Source organism: Pistacia vera, unplaced genomic scaffold (assembly GCF_008641045.1).
Source record: "Pistacia vera cultivar Batoury unplaced genomic scaffold, PisVer_v2 Contig246, whole genome shotgun sequence".
NCBI classification, from domain to species: domain Eukaryota; kingdom Viridiplantae; phylum Streptophyta; class Magnoliopsida; order Sapindales; family Anacardiaceae; genus Pistacia; species Pistacia vera.
In genome coordinates, this window is record NW_022196053.1 from 1490165 (window position 1) to 1506517 (window position 16353).

At 35.1% G+C, this 16353-nt stretch overlaps 3 protein-coding genes across 4 annotated transcripts; all 3 read left to right on the plus strand.

The window, feature by feature from the left end:
• The first annotated feature begins 4895 nt into the window (after positions 1-4895).
• LOC116131954 (transcription factor MYB77-like) lies at positions 4896-5953 on the plus strand. Its single transcript, XM_031417632.1, has one exon. The coding sequence runs from the start codon at positions 5164-5166 to the stop codon at positions 5890-5892; it is 729 nt and encodes a 242-aa protein (XP_031273492.1). The 5' UTR covers positions 4896-5163; the 3' UTR covers positions 5893-5953.
• Positions 5954-9345: 3392 nt separating this feature from the next.
• Positions 9346-10586, plus strand: LOC116131941. Of its 2 annotated transcripts, none has more exons than XR_004128332.1 (3): positions 9346-9420; positions 9698-10190; positions 10512-10586. XR_004128332.1 is itself a non-coding variant. In XM_031417617.1 (3 exons), the coding sequence occupies exons 2-3, from the start codon at positions 9738-9740 to the stop codon at positions 10583-10585; spliced, it is 546 nt and encodes a 181-aa protein (XP_031273477.1). In that variant the 5' UTR covers positions 9346-9420; positions 9698-9737; the 3' UTR covers position 10586. The 2 variants fall into 2 exon arrangements, 1 of the variants encoding a protein (XP_031273477.1); XM_031417617.1 differs by having other exon boundaries at positions 10493-10586.
• A 282-nt stretch (positions 10587-10868) lies between these two features.
• LOC116131940 lies at positions 10869-13339 on the plus strand. Its single transcript, XM_031417616.1, has 3 exons — positions 10869-10966; positions 11245-11737; positions 12646-13339. Exons 2-3 carry the CDS (start codon positions 11285-11287, stop codon positions 12802-12804), a joined length of 612 nt encoding a protein of 203 aa, XP_031273476.1. The 5' UTR covers positions 10869-10966; positions 11245-11284; the 3' UTR covers positions 12805-13339.
• The last annotated feature ends 3014 nt before the right edge of the window (positions 13340-16353 follow it).

A 16353-nucleotide genomic window follows, 5' to 3' on the forward strand; every position in this document is an offset into this window, starting at 1 on the left:
ACAATGCTCTCAGATCAAGCTCTCCATGATCTCTTATCGAGTCATACTCTCAGATCAAGCTTTGGATTGAGCAATACTCTCAAATCAAGCTCTCCATGCTTTCTAATCGAGCTATGCTCTCAAATCAAACCCTTCATGCTTTTTAATCGAGCAATGCTCTCAAATCAAGCGCTTCATGCTTTTTGATCGAGCAATGCTCTCAGATCAAGCGCTCCGTGCTTTTTGATTGAGCTATGCTCTCAGATCAAGTTCTCCATGCTATCTTATCAAGCTATGCTTTCAGACCAAGCTCTCCATGCTTTCTGATCGAGCTATGCTCTCAGATCAAGCTCTCCATACTTTTTGATTGAGCTATGCTCTCAAATCAAGCTCTCTGCGCTTTCTAATCGAACTCCTCGCACTCTCAAATCAAGCTCTTTATGCTCTCAAATTAAGCTTTATATGCTCTCAGATCAAGCTCTTTATGCTCTCTGATTAATCTCATAAGCTCGCTCATTCGCTTGAGATCATGTGTTTAGGATCTCTCAGATCTCTTAGATCGCGGTAAGCATAATTCAAGCTCTTCAGTTCGAGACTGTAGCCTATAGTGTGACAACCATCCAGATCAAAGACATGAGTTTTTTAAGCGTGATTACGCACTCCAAAAACTTGGGGACTATTGTTGTGCGGTCAATCCAGAGAGGATAATTTCATATTATGAGAGAAGATATTTAGATTGGCTCAATTTGGAAGGAAGATATTCAGATTGACTTAGATTTGCCGAAGATCATGTAACTTCCTAATCCTACGTATTTGAATCTTATCTCAACTCTGTCATATAAATGAGTGCTCTATAAACTCATCATAACTTGTTTTCAAGGGGGTTGGGCAATTTTTCTAAGCAAATTTTCCTAGGAATTATACTGTTCTTTATAAGCTCTCAAAAACAATAAAATAACAATGGACGTAGGCTCAAGTTCTAATTTGCCGAGCCACTTTAAAAATCTTTCTGCCATTTACTTTATTACATTTATTATTCATCTACTGTTGGTTATCTGTAATCACGTACACATTGTTTCCGATCCCGACAAGGTCGATCGGATCTTGTTGGTTGCTGCAAAATTTTATACCAACACAAAGCTTGGGGGAAAAAAAGAAAAACTTCAATATGTTGTCAGTCATGTCTAATATTTTAATTTAATGTTTATCTGCAGAATTGATATGTTTCTTTCAATGAGATAATGCTTCTAGACCTGAAGTATTTTGTGATATTGAAATAAACAAAATCAAGTTTAATTTTTATCATTTAGCTCTCGGAGGCACCTTATCAATGAATCTTTGCGCCAAATTCAATCAAGGAAAAACCTTTCAATTTACCTCAAAGTCGTGGTGATTAAAGTAGTGGATGTGGACTCCATTTTGAAAGTCTGCCAAAAAATATACTGTTAAGGAATCATATATGATACGGATATGTCGAAATATATATCAATTATACATATCACAGAAACCATGTCTCTCCAAATCATAATCTCTGTCAGTTGTCGACACCTTAACTTTGGTTAATGAAAAGTCGCATCTAAAACAGGTAGATGGACAGTGCAACATGGGGAAAATATCAGTTAGAAAATATATGCAAGAAAAAGGCCAAAAGGAGGATGCACCTGAACCAAGCATTTTCTTCCCTCAACCGACGAAACAATACCTCGTCTTTATCTTTCCCTTTCAGGCAGCCCGCCACCAGGCACCAGCCATATCTTATTCCCACCACTTTATAATCTCTGTACTACCTTAACGTAAGGTCAGGTTATCCTTTATATATTGTTTTACTTTCCACTAAGTAGTGAGTACAAATACTGGTTTTGTCTTATAAATTCTTTATGGTCTTTGCCGGTAGATGGATCGCCTAGTTAGACTGTCTCTTCACGCGATTGCGATCATTCAATTATTTAAAAACCTGGTAACCAAAGTCAAACCTGATTTGTCGGCATTAAAAGGATAACATAAGTAACACCAAGAAAACTACCCATTCCTTCATCCCGAAAAAACAAACTAGCTTAGGCAAATATAATATGTGAGATTATTAATCTCCTTTAAATATGAGCTGCAATGCCGAAAAACTGAATTAAAGCCACAAAACACAAACACTACGGCATGGAATATCCTGATGACAAATGATAAATCTGTGCTCAATGGGCTACATAATAACAAATGAGCCACATTTGCTACTGATCTCATCAATAATTAGTCTTGCACATTGATAAAATGGGTTTGAGTATAACTCACTCTTAAAAGCTAACTCAAGGGAGGAAGGAGTCTAATCACATATATATACCATAACAGTCTACCAACTTAACGACATTAAACAAATTCAACTTTAATACATATGTATCATTCAAAGGACCTATAAGAGCAAAGGCTACCCTTAAACCAATTTATTAACCAGTAATGCCAAATATTACTATCTATTTGATTACTCTCCATTCTAGATACATAAAACTTTTGACCTTCATTATACTGAAGATGAACTATACAATAGGAAAAGCTTCGGCCGAGAAAAGGCCCAAACAGAGTAATTGATTGTAAAGAGCTGTGTCGGATATGATCAAAATGAAAAAGCCCAATATCAGTTTAATTTGGGTTGGGTCATTGATAGCTTCGTTCAACAAGAGTGTTCCTAATCCTAAACCGCTGGCGGTCAATTTCTACTGGCTATCATCACCTTTGTTATAACTCTTGTATTTGGAAAAGGTCAGGATATTCCAGTTGAAAATATTTCTAAATCCTACTACTTAAGCCTACTATTGATTTGAATTTGTTATTATTTTAATAAATTCTATTTTATTACAAAAATACCATTTTCCTGATTCTCTTCTAAAAATTTATTTTATCTCTTTGCTGTATGTATGTTTCTCCCTCTTCTATAGTATAATTTTATTTAAAATCATAAATTTTGTATATAATAAAGAAAACATTATTATTTTTAAAACAAATAGTGCAAACACTTGTTGTCTGTTTCATAAGTAATAATTCTCTTACAAAAGTTCATCCAAATTGTCTTATGCAAATAGAAGGATTCAATCTTGTTTAGTGAGCGGAAAACACATTCAACGTTTGGAGATACGGTTATTGTACGTAGACTTTTTATTAAAGCATGACACACAATTTATATAAGAAGAAAAGGAAATTAAAATTGGTTATAATGTCGTTTATGTTATGCAAAGGAAACGCCAACAATAAGATCAACCACTATAACAAATTGTTTGACTTTCTACAGAAGAGGACAAACTACTTGTTCCCACGCGGTATTTGTATTTGTATTTGTATTCGACCAAACCAGACCGACCGGCAAATGGGTTGGAAGGGAACAGTTTTGGCGTTGGTCCCACATGATCAAGTGGCTGAAATTCTATTAAATATATCAATCAGAGAGGGTCATATATATGGTCCCACTTTTCAACAACCAAGGGCTGATTATTGGATTTGGGGTCCTGGTAGAAACTAAAAAAAAAAAAAAACTGCTTCAGCTTCATGCTTTTACTTTTGATTTGGCTGCTTGAAAATTCTTGAATCCAGCCAGTTCAAGTCGGTGCGTTAGAGTTCCCTCGCTCTGCCAGCCAGCTGTAATTTCAACTGCCCAACTGCTTCTCGCTAAAGTTACATCACAGGTCCACAATAACACTCCAAATTCCATAAACATCGCCACGTGGGCGGCTACGATGCAATGATGATATCGATCCGTTCAGATTATGGCTGTTTAATCCCCAAGTTTTGTAAAGCACGTGTTCCTCAATTAACTGAACCAAACTGCGCTTTATTTCAAGAAAATATCAACTTTCACTATTTTTTTTTTTTTTTGGAATTACAATTAACTTCAGTAATGGTAAAAAAAAAAAATTGACACGTGAAATGATTTTAATGGATGGTGCATTGTTTTGTTTTGTCGATTATGAAAAAATAAGCTTCAATCTCAAGAAAACAAAATGATTTTAGATGCGCAATAATTTAAGTTAGTGAGAGTCACGCTCCTAAAAGAAGAGTGAGGGGGGTTGGTTTTGTTGGATTATAGTAAAAAGTCAAAGGGATTCAACTGGAATCACGTGAGATTCTTACAGGCTGGGAGTGGGGCCATCCTACGTGGAAGACGTTGAAGTCATCTTGAAACTGGTTATTTTAAGTGGGTTTCTTTTAACAGGGTTCTTTTGAGATGGTTGATTGGAGCCGTTGATTCAAGTGAGTGAGGCTATGGATTTGGACTACTTACAGCTGTAAATCTGCGAAAAAAGTAGTCAAAAGTAGAAGGTCCCACTTTCCGTTTTAAAACGTTTGTTTTGTGTTAAACAGCTCTACCTTTCCTGTCATGTTTTAAACGATCTTGATAAGCTTAAGCATTGTGTTAGTACGAGAATGATTTTATTAATTTTCTTTTCTCCACCAAAATCCATTGTTCCCCACAATTCCATTCTTACCCCTCTCTTTCCCTTAATTTGTTTCACTATTTCAGGAAATCATAATTTACAACTCTTTCGCTATATATATCTAACGACAATTAAATTTTAACTATAAATTTTTGTTAGAATTTAACATTTATGATAAACCAAATATTTAATGATGATTTTATACTGGTAATTTCACCAATAATTAATCAATAACTTGATTATAAAATCTGGTCAACGAAATAATTGTCTGGTTTCTCATCCATACATGGTACTTACAAACAAAATAAATTTGTCTTAATTTATTACTCCAATATTCCTCGATTCATTGAAAAACAGCCTTGGTATTCTTTGTCTATCCTAATCAAAGCAAATAATCTAAATGTAAGACAGACCCAAAATGGTAAATAGACAAGTGGAGACAAAGTGGAATAAGTCTGCGACAAAATTTGCTCGCAGAAAGAAAATCCCCGTAATAATAACAATGGGGTGCACATCTAAACAACCCGTTCTAGTTAGAACCCCTACCAACTTTACAAAAGCTAACTTCCTGGAAGTATCCCCCTCCTCCTTATTAATTCCACTGTGCGCCGATTTAATTTCATGCGTCTCCTTTCTCTTCCATATATAAACACAAACACTTCCTTTACTCATACTTGCTTGTTGCTTCATATTCAAACGCCTTCAATTCTGTCTGATTCTACATCACTCTTAATTTCTCTCTTTTACAAATCCCTCTACTCTTGTTTTAATGGAAGCAATCAATAGGTGTTGTTCTTCTACTTCATCCTCAGATTCTTCTTCTTCAGAATCATCTTTCTCTGGTAATAATAAAACACCAAGAACAACCCACAGAGCTGAGCGAATTAAAGGTCCATGGAGTGCAGAAGAAGACCGTATATTAACACGTCTTGTTGAAAGATATGGACCGAGAAACTGGTCTCTTATAAGCCGATATATTAAGGGAAGGTCAGGGAAATCATGCAGGCTTAGATGGTGTAACCAGCTAAGCCCAAATGTTGAGCACAGGCCGTTCTCACCCGCAGAGGACGAGACCATCTTGGCCGCCCATGCCCGCTTTGGTAACCGTTGGGCCACCATTGCACGATTGCTCCCTGGTCGAACAGATAATGCAGTCAAAAATCACTGGAACTCCACGTTGAAGAGAAGAGCACAAGAACAACAATTTCCACAACAACAGCCGCTAGAACAACAACAAATGGACTTTTTTGATAATGGAAGTAATAACGGGGGGTCTGTAGCTTCAGGATCTGATCAGCAGTGCATGGGATTGGAAGATGATGCGTTGACTGCGTTGACTTTGGGGCCACCAGGGACAGGGAGTGGTAGTGCGATGGTGACGGAGAGGAGAACGGAGAGTTTGCCGGCGGGGTTTTGGGATGTGATGAGAGATGTGATAGCAAGAGAAGTAAGAGATTATATGAGTTCAACGTTGTCTGAGACTCCAGGGTTTCATTAGGAAGAGGATGCAAAGTGCGTATGTATGATGTGTTAATTTGGTGGTTTATTTCTGATGTTAATATGTTGATGTAATGTAATTTTCAAGATCATGAAAATATAAGTTTCTAAGATCATGAATGCCTGAGCTCCAGGCATTCAACGAAATTAAGCTGAATCAAACTGTGTGGTGTGGGATTACAGCCTGTCACCGAAAGAAAAGAGAAGGCAAATTAAGTATGATTTGTTAAGATCGTTCTTTTGGATTTTTTCTTGTTTATGAAGAATTTATAATTTATTTTTCCGTGCCATGGCTCTATGCAATGCATGCTTGGTTAATATCACATTAATTAACTAAAATAACTTTCCATAACAGGAAAGTGGTCGCCCTGGCATCTGAGCTGGATATATAACCCAAAAACTAATACTGTTTTATTATTATAATTGATTTGATAGTGGATTTAGGGTTTGTTTAATACTCGGAAAGTTCGTATGCATATCGTGCGGTCAACAGTCCACCACCATATATATTGTTCTATGAGGACGATAACGATTGGTCCTATTAATAATGATGTGGTTGGGTTTTAAATTGTCGCCACAATAAGGTTAACAGCCTGATTGATCACTATCTATTTATTTAATTAGAAAAGGATGTGTTATAATTGCAAATTAAATTTTTCTAAAGCCAAAGAAAAATGAGATAAGGAACCTTTTTCCAAAATGAAATGTGGATCGTGGATTGAAGGCATTATACAATGGGTTGAAGGTGGCCACTCAGTGGTTCAAGCTAATAGAACAGTGAGTCTAAGTCTGAAAGTGATGTGATGTGGCATCAAATATACTATTCCATATCACCATCCACCATGCAGGAGCATAAATAGCATGTGCGAAAATTATATATTAAGTAGAAGATTTTATATAAACTAAAATGAAGGGATCCGATGTACTCTATATGTAAATATAAATGAAAATGAATGAGTAAAGAAATAGTAGGATAATTACTCTTAAATAGTTTGACAGTTCACTTGAGACTTTTAGGTAAACCTCTAATGGCTAACTTCTAGTAGATAGTCATTAGAGGCTTACCTAACCGTTAACGTAAGGATCTTGAAGGACTAGTTGAGGTGTATGTAAATTGAAGCAAACACTCAGAATAAAAAAACAAAATAAAAAAGAAATAGTAGGATTTGATGATAATGATGATGATGATGGTTAATTTAGCAACACTAATATTTAGTGGAGGAGATTATAGAATTTAACGTCAAGAGAAGTGTATAAAGTCCAACAGGGGTGGACCTCCATAATGAAAACGGAGAGCTCTTTGTTTAACTTTTCTTGAAATTGAAAGGGAGGTGGGAAAGCTAAGCACGCCACACAGCTGCACCTTGTTTTCTTCTAATTGGATTTGGAACCAATTGTAAATATGCTCAGAGCTGTGTCCCACTTTATCGCAACACTTTTCCAATTTTACAGTGTATTTAATTTACGTTTTGCATGTTTTAAATATGGCACGGGCTCTTCTGTTCTGTCTTGTCTTGTCTTGTACAACTTCTTTTTTCCTACCAACGACGACTGCATTCCACTCAAATTTTCATTACACCAATCTTATAAAAATCCTGGAATATCTTGTACATGTCCAATGCACTCATTTCAAAGATTTTCATATTAATCTTCTATAATACGCATTAGAATTTTGAAACTAGCAACTAGTGGCTTGATTTTTGTGAATGAATGAACCTTTGTGATTATATAAAGTTATAATCAACTTTTTTTATCTTTTGACAAATTAAAATGTAGGTGGGTAGACCTTAAACTTTAAGTGGTATGTTAATTTAGAGAAAAAAAAAAAAAAAGAGGAATAAAATATCTACCTTTCCCTTTATGGTTGAAAGACAAACCCTTTAATTACTGAAATTAGTCATATCAAGAGTGTTTAGTCTTCGAACGAGTTGCCAGAGAGGCAATTGCGGGTTTACCTTGAAAAAAAAAAAAAAAAAAAAAAAACTCAAAGCTAAATTCTGATTTGATTGGACTATTTCCAAAAAGAAAGAAAGTAGCATGCACAAAACTATTGCTGGGACTATGATAATAATGGGGAGTTCTTTTTAGTCCTATCAGTTTTCACCATACAATGAATAAAGCACTGGTTTTATGGTTTAAGTGCTATATTTTGACTTCTTATCTCATGTTTATCGTTCAAGTCATTAGGTGGTGGCCCATTCCGTAACAAATATGCCACCAATTTCAAGCATATATACCTTTTTTTTTTTTTTTTTTTTTTTCCTAATATCGAGAGTGGACATGATGTTAAAGCTCATTGTAATTTTGAATAGTGAGTGTGACCAGTGGTTGTGAGTATATAATAAATACAGTACTGGTAGTGGTGGTAGGCCAAGCAAAATATGAGAATGGAGATTGAGCCAATGGGTACCCCGTACCCTACACTACAGCTGCAAGTGCAACTACAAGACAGGATTCCACAAATGTCTCGTACGTCAACTCTTCTTTTAGGGGACACAATCTAGAAACTCATATTACTTTTGTTATCCACAATGTTCAATCCACGACGTGCCGAAGGATTGGTGTGGCTACGCCCAAAATTTGAGTTTTGATATGGGTTTCACACTACAGGTACCGTCATCCGAAACTAGAAACTGCATACAAATCTCTACGTGTTTAAAGAGAGTAAATCTAGGGATTTGATATTGAATGACTTAGATAACAAAGAGATGTCAACTATCTCTAACTAGTTTGATAGTTCCCTTGAAACTTTTAAATGTATTTTTTAAGAAGTTTTGAGTTCGAATCCATATGACTATTAATAAAGGATAATACTGAAAGTTTATCTGGTCATTAACTTCAAGACCTCGAAAGACTAGTTGAGGTGTATGCAAATTGAGCCGAACACCCCTGGATATTAAAAAAAAAAAAAAAAAAAAAAAGTATGAGAGATGTCTAAATATAGCGAAAGAAGTGAATAACAACCTCCCTCATCACTAATCACCCCTAAGTGGTCAAGTGGTTAGACAATGACTCTTGGACGTATTTTTCAAGAAATTTTGAGTTTGAGTTACTTTGATTCCTAATAGGAATGACCACTAGAGGATATACCCAATCATTAACTGCAGAGGGTCTTGAGAGGATTAATCGAGATACGTGCAAATTGGTCCAAATACCTTGTTTAAAAAAAAATATATATAAATGTAGAGAAGGTTACTTTATAAAACCAACTCGGAAGAGTTATATACTTTTCAATATTTATAATTAATTATATATATTCCCATTCCAACCATTAATATTTCTATGTTTAAATTTCATTGTTCTACACGAGAATTTAATAAAAATATTATGTGATCCGGCCTTTATAGCAACTTGGACTCTAACCCGGCCCACTTGAACTTCATTGGTACATCAAGACGCCGCCGTTTCGTGTTGCGCGCCTTTATATTTTCCCAATTTCCCTTCACACTGTAGTGGCTGAGGAGAAAGTCTGTCTCTCGTGACCTCTGTAAGTCGTGGTTCGTTAAGCTGAGTGATTACAATTTTAAAGGTTGGTTAATTAATCCCTTTTTCGTTTTAAATAGTTGGGAGAAACATCTCGATACTTGTAATTTAGGGTAAGGGTTTCTGGCTTTCTGCTGCATATTAGAGTTACAAATTATGAAAACAAAATAAGGAGGAGCTAGTAATGAATTATTCAAAATTTCTTTTTATTAATTTCTGATATAGAAATTGCTAGTCTTTCCTCTCAACTAATGAGCTAAGCTATAGCAAATTTCATTCTATTAGCGATTTCTTTGTTTATTCATATCTTTTTATAATGGCAGGATTTGCAAATATTCATTCGAGAAGCGAATTGGCTAAGAGATGGGTTCTACTCGAAAAAAATCTTTGTTTTGTCTGAAATGGCCGTTGCAAGTTAACCAAGACAATAAAAATAATAGTGTTTGCATTTTTGAGGGTCCTTGGTTATTCAAATCATTGCAAAATCTTGGATCCATTGCTTTCAATTCATTTTTTAAGTCAAATTCATGGGCCAATTCCTTTGTTTCCACCCAATTGTCTAGCAGAGCCAACCAAAATAGCAATTTGATTTTCAAAAAAAAGACTTTGAATCCGGAAGAGCAAGGAGAGGCAGAGCAAAGAGCATTTGCTTCAGCACTGGCTAATGCAAAAGAGGCTACAGTTGTCGAGTTCTATTCACCTAAATGCAGTCTCTGCAATTCCTTACTTGGTTTCGTCACAGAGGTGGAGGGTAGGAATTCAAACTGGCTCAACATTATTATGGCAGATGCTGAGAATGAAAAATGGCTGCCTGAGGTAGTTTACTTCATCCCAGACTTTATATAAATAAATGATTGCATTTGGAAATGCATTAACATTATAATTTTTCGATGTGGTCTCATTAATTTACACGTTATAGTTCTCAGGCCAGATTTAAGATTGGTTGCTGCTGGAAATAATGTTATGTATGTGGTTGAAGAGAAACATGAACCTAAAGATTCTAGCTGTGCTAATATTATTCTTATTATTATTTTTTTTTTAATTTTGTAATGTAATTAGATCTATAAAATTGATGGAATGTTGTGCATGTTCATTGTAATTTCTCTAATTTTGTCTAGATTTTGTTGGTGGTTTTAGGCTACTTGATGAATCAACGTCTTCTAGAAAATATTTTTTGGAGGCATGCCAACGAATCTGAGTTAAGATGTTAAGGTAATACATTAAAATGTCTGNATATATATAAATGTAGAGAAGGTTACTTTATAAAACCAACTCGGAAGAGTTATATACTTTTCAATATTGATAATTAATTATATATATTCCCATTCCAACCATTAATATTTCTATGTTTAAATTTCATTGTTCTACACGAGAATTTAATAAAAATATTATGTGATCCGGCCTTTATAGCAACTTGGACTCTAACCCGGCCCACTTGAACTTCATTGGTACATCAAGACGCCGCCGTTTCGTGTTGCGCGCCTTTGTATTTTCCCAATTTCCCTTCACACTGTAGCGGCTGAGGAGAAAGTCTGTCTCTCGTGACCTCTGTAAGTCGTGGTTCGTTAAGCTGAGTGATTACAATTTTAAAGGTTGGTTAATTAATCCCTTTTTCGTTTTAAATAGTTGGGAGAAACATCTCGTTACTTGTAATTTAGGGCAAGGGGTTTCTGGCTTTCTGCTGCATATTAGAGTTACAAATTATGAAAACAAAATAAGGAGGAGCTAGTAATGAATCATTCAAAATTTCTTTTTATTAATTTCTGATATAGAAATTGCTAGTCTTTCCTCTCAACTAATGAGCTAAGCTTTAGCAAATTTCATTCTATTAGTGATTTCTTTGTTTATTCATATCTTTTTATAATGGCAGGATTTGCAAATATTCATTCGAGAAGCGAATTGGCTAAGAGATGGGTTCTACTCGAAAAAAATCTTTGTTTTGTCTGAAATGGCCGTTGCAAGTTAACCAAGACAATAAAAATAATAGTGTTTGCAATTTTGAGGGTCCTTGGTTATTCAAATCATTGCAAAATCTTGGATCCATTGCTTTCAATTCATTCTTTAAGTCAAATTCATGGGCCAATTCCTTTGTTTCCACCCAATTGTCTAGCAGAGCCAACCAAAATAGCAATTTGATTTTCAAAAAAAAGACTTTGAATCCGGAAGAGCAAGGAGAGGCAGAGCAAAGAGCATTTGCTTCAGCACTGGCTAATGCAAAAGAGGCTACAGTTGTCGAGTTCTATTCACCTAAATGCAGTCTCTGCAATTCCTTACTTGGTTTCGTCACAGAGGTGGAGGGTAGGAATTCAAACTGGCTCAACATTATTATGGCAGATGCTGAGAATGAAAAATGGCTGCCTGAGGTAGTTTACTTCATCCCAGACTTTATATAAATAAATGATTGCATTTGGAAATGCATTAACATTATAATTTTTCGATGTGGTCTCATTAATTTACACGTTATAGTTCTCAGGCCAGATTTAAGATTAGTTGCTGCTGGAAATAATGTTATGTATGTGGTTGAAGAGAAACATGAACCCAAAGATTCTAGCTGTGCTAATATTATTCTTATTATTATTTTTTTTTTAATTTTGTAATGTAATTAGATCTATAAAATTGATGGAATGTTGTGCATGTTCATTGTAATTTCTCTAATTTTGTCTAGATTTTGTTGGTGGTTTTAGGCTACTTGATGAATCAACGTCTTCTAGAAAATATTTTTTGGAGGCATGCCAACGAATCTGAGTTAAGATGTTAAGGTAATACATTAAAATGTCTGTTTTAATGTTATACTTGGACGGCTTCCTTAGATGAATTTAAGTTGAGTGCCATGAGTTATAGAAAGCTGCCATTTAGGTATTGCAGCTGTGGACTTTTGTGAAATACATCACAGCTTACCTGTGAGTTGTGAAGTTCTGCAGTAGAAGATGCATGACAAACTAGTTTAGCCAAAAGAGCTAGCGACTAGGGACGTCCACCCAGTGTACCTGCTGTTAAATTATTGTTTTTAGTTTCATTATTCTTTGTTGAATTTTTTTGTATACTATATGTCTGTGCGTGTTAGGGGGATCATAACCTAATCATTTATGTGGACATTTTGTGGATATAAATTTCTTTATCTTCATTAGTTTATATCTTTTCAGCTTCATGCTAAAGTAGCTCCCTCAATAAGTTGTATTTGTCCACTCTCAGGGTTAAATTCTCCATCTAAATGACATATAGTGATTAATTTGAAATGATACTGATTTGGGTATATTCATTGTCAATGCAGCTTCTCCATTATGACATTAATTATGTTCCTTGCTTTGTATTGTTGGACAAAAATGGGAAGGCACTGGCGAAGACGGGTATTCCTAGCAGTCGGCTACATGTAGTGGCAGGTCTCTCTCATCTTCTCAAGATTAAGCGCCCCTCGAAACATGGTAGCTAGATTAAATACAGTCTGATCAGCAACAACTGTCATCCTTCTCAGTTCATGAAAGACGTTTTTGGTGGGTGCCGGGCACATGCCTTCTAGGAAAATGGATTTTGAGGAGATGAAGTAAATTCATACGTCCATTAGAGTCTTTGGGTACAAATTTTTTTAGGAAAAAGGATTATACTTCGCATCTTTCAAGCATTTCCAACATCTGTATTATTCAAGTGGGTTATCAATCTGAAACCTGTCTCATATGTTGCTCCAATGAGCCTGAATTGGTAAGAGTGATATTTATTGCAACAGAGTTGAGTAATTGGATATTTGGATTCCTCTCTTTGCTGATTTGCGAACGGTATGTGGAATTCACTTAATCACGGTTGTTTAAAACTGCAGAAGGCATAATTCTAGTGATTGATAAACAGATCGTGACCTGCCTGTTTACAGACTGGCGTTTACAGTTGTGCTATCCAGGCATCCTTTTTGAGACTGCGTATGGTAGAAGTGTGATTTCTGTTTAAAATTTTATTTGCGCGGAGACCTGGGATTTTTTTTTCATACTGTTATTAGTGAGAAATGAGCAGTATGGTGGGTGAAATAATGTTGTTCCTGACATGTCTAAAGGGTCCACATCAATTACATGGGCAGCTAGTAATTGTTTCTGGCTATGGCGTGAGAGTTTGGATAGAAACTTAAAATTAGTTTTTGACTACAGAATTGAAGCACCAAACCTAACAAGTAATATTTTAATGTCTAGCAATCGTCAATGGCATTGCTCATAAATTTAACAATGTAAGGCACAGCTTCACAAAATTCAAATTCTAGGTGTCAAATTTTTGAGAGAGAAATCAAGTTTTGAAGATGAAGGTACAACCTATTAATAGATCATGTTCTTGACTTCTTGCAACATCCACAAGTGCAGTTTAGATGAAAATGAGAACCTCTCCGTTAATTCTTTAAACGTTGTATCCACAATGAGTAATTAATGCAGCATTTCACAGAGTTGAAGCCAGAAGAAAAAAAAAACAAAAAAAATTCTGGTTATAGCAGCCTCCAACAGTTACATGTCTTCTAAAATCATACTCAGGTAAACGATGCACCAGCCAACACAGTAATGGTCATACTCCAGGTTATGGTACCCAAGTAAAACGATGCTCCAATCAACACAGTGAAATTAAAAAAAAAAAAAAAAAAAAGGAAGAAGAGTGGTAAATGAAATCTTAAGAATCTACATTTGTAGGTGGGTTGGGGTGCATGGATGGTTGGATAGGGTCCGGCGTTGGAGGAGAGATATCAGATAGAGAAGGCGTTGGGAGTGGTGGGGGGCTGATTGTTCCATCAATGCATGTAGAGAACTTACTCTCTGCCCACCTCTCTATATCGTACTTACCATATCCCATGAGACTCCTACCTGAACATAGCCTTCCGATCATGCACGCAACTATCCCTAACATCATTATCACCACCATTACCCCAATCACTGGCCCCACTGACTCCTCCCTCGAGTGGTTGTTGTGTGTTATCATCAATGGCGGTGGTTGCTGTTCTACTGGCATTGACATTATGTGTGAGATAGCAAGGGGAGGAAACGGCTGTGTTTGGGAGGGAAGAAAGAGTTGAAAAGGGTCTGAGGTAAAGGGAAAAGAAGAAAAAAGAACTTCTGTTTTATTAACCTCTAACGTAGGGGTAGGGCTAATATATGTTTGAATACCCTGCAACAATGAGGAGTAGATTTATGCTATCGAATAAGAGAGATTCTCCAACTTACAGAAATGTTAGTAACAGGGAGCTTTAGAGCTTAAATATATATATAATTTTTTCTTTTTTCTTTTTCTGATTTGTTATACTCTCAACAAAAGAAGAGAGACAAGAAGACATGTAGGTGGGTGAAGAATTCAAATGAAAAGGGAGGAAGAAGAGGTGGAGGCAGATCTAATGACCAATGGTAAGAATGGGGTCTTATATTATATTTAATGTTTATAATTGGATGAAGAACCCTAGGGGACAGTAAAAAGGACGAGAAAAAAGTAACCCGAAAAGACGTGGGAATCTAAGGGTGAGTAAAAGTAAAAAAGTCCAAAACCTTTCCTAGAGAAGCTCTCCTCAAAAACGTAGACGAGCTTTTGCAGAACTTTTCTGCTACTGTAAGAAGCAATAGAAAACAACCTTAACTATATACTATTCAAAAACCTACACTCAATCCTAGCGCCTCACACCACCTTCGATTACGACTAAACACTCTTTAAGCATTCCACCACATTACCTCATTTGAAAACTTGAATTTGGTCTGTCAAAATTCATCCCAAGTTAAGTCACTGTCAAATTTATATATTTGGAGAATGCAACGAATCAAGACAGAAAGAAGAGGAAATCATATAATCTCCATATAATAATAACAGTAATAAATGGATATACAAGTAACAATTCACATCAATAAGAAGTACCAACATTGAAAAAGCTCAGATCCAGTCAAATTATGCAGTTTCAGACTCACCTGTTTTAACTTGCTAACTACTGGGATTTCATTGTGACCCGAAGAGTGGTCGCTGCTTCCATTTTGTACATCCAAAAATAAAGCATTTCTTTAAGTACATAACTGATAACCCTCTCCCTCCAATGAGTTCAAGTCCGGGGGCCGGGGGGGGACCTCACGTAATATGATTTACACTCACCTTGCCAGCTAATTGTTAAAATTTACCCGTTTCTTTCCTATTTCTGACATGCTGGGGTCTCATCATTATTCAATCTGTACTTGGCGGAACTATAGTGCTCATTAATACTGTCAGTTTTTATTTTCAGCAATGTTACATTTATACCCCCTTTTTATCTCATTTTCATTTTATCATAACGTGATATATACATTATCATATAAATTTTATTATAATATTAAAAATTTAAAATAATTAAAAATTTGTGTGATTGTAATATATACTACATCATGATATAATAAAAATGGTGTAAAAATATAATATAAATATAGCATTACTCTTTTATCACAGATTTTTATTTTATTCATTTTAGCAATGTCGAGTAGGGGTGGGTGGGTCGGGTACCCACCCAAAACCAAAACCAAAACTGGACGGTTCTTGTGATTTGAAACTAGAACTGGAACCCCAGTTCCGGACTTCCGGTTCCAGATGCCCTAAAAATTATCAATTATCCCCCTATTTTTTTTAAAATGACAAATAAACCCATATAAAATTACAATTACACCCCTAAATATTAAGTGCAAAACATTAAATAATATATTTGTTTATATTTACTTTATGATTGATGCTTGATTATAAGTACTTGATTGTTTATTTTCACCGATAATAAATATTTAAAAACTATTATTTAATGTAAATGTCTTAATGTATATTAATTTTTTAATCAAGTAATAAGTAAAATTTAAATATTAATAAAAATATTTTGAAAAACTGATCTTTTAATGAAAATTAATAAAACTATTGATACTAAGATAAAAAAACCAAAATTTTCTTATAAATTTATATGATATACAAAATATCAAAAAATACACCTATTATTTAATATTATATTAATTTAGTCTTGATCGGTTCTAAT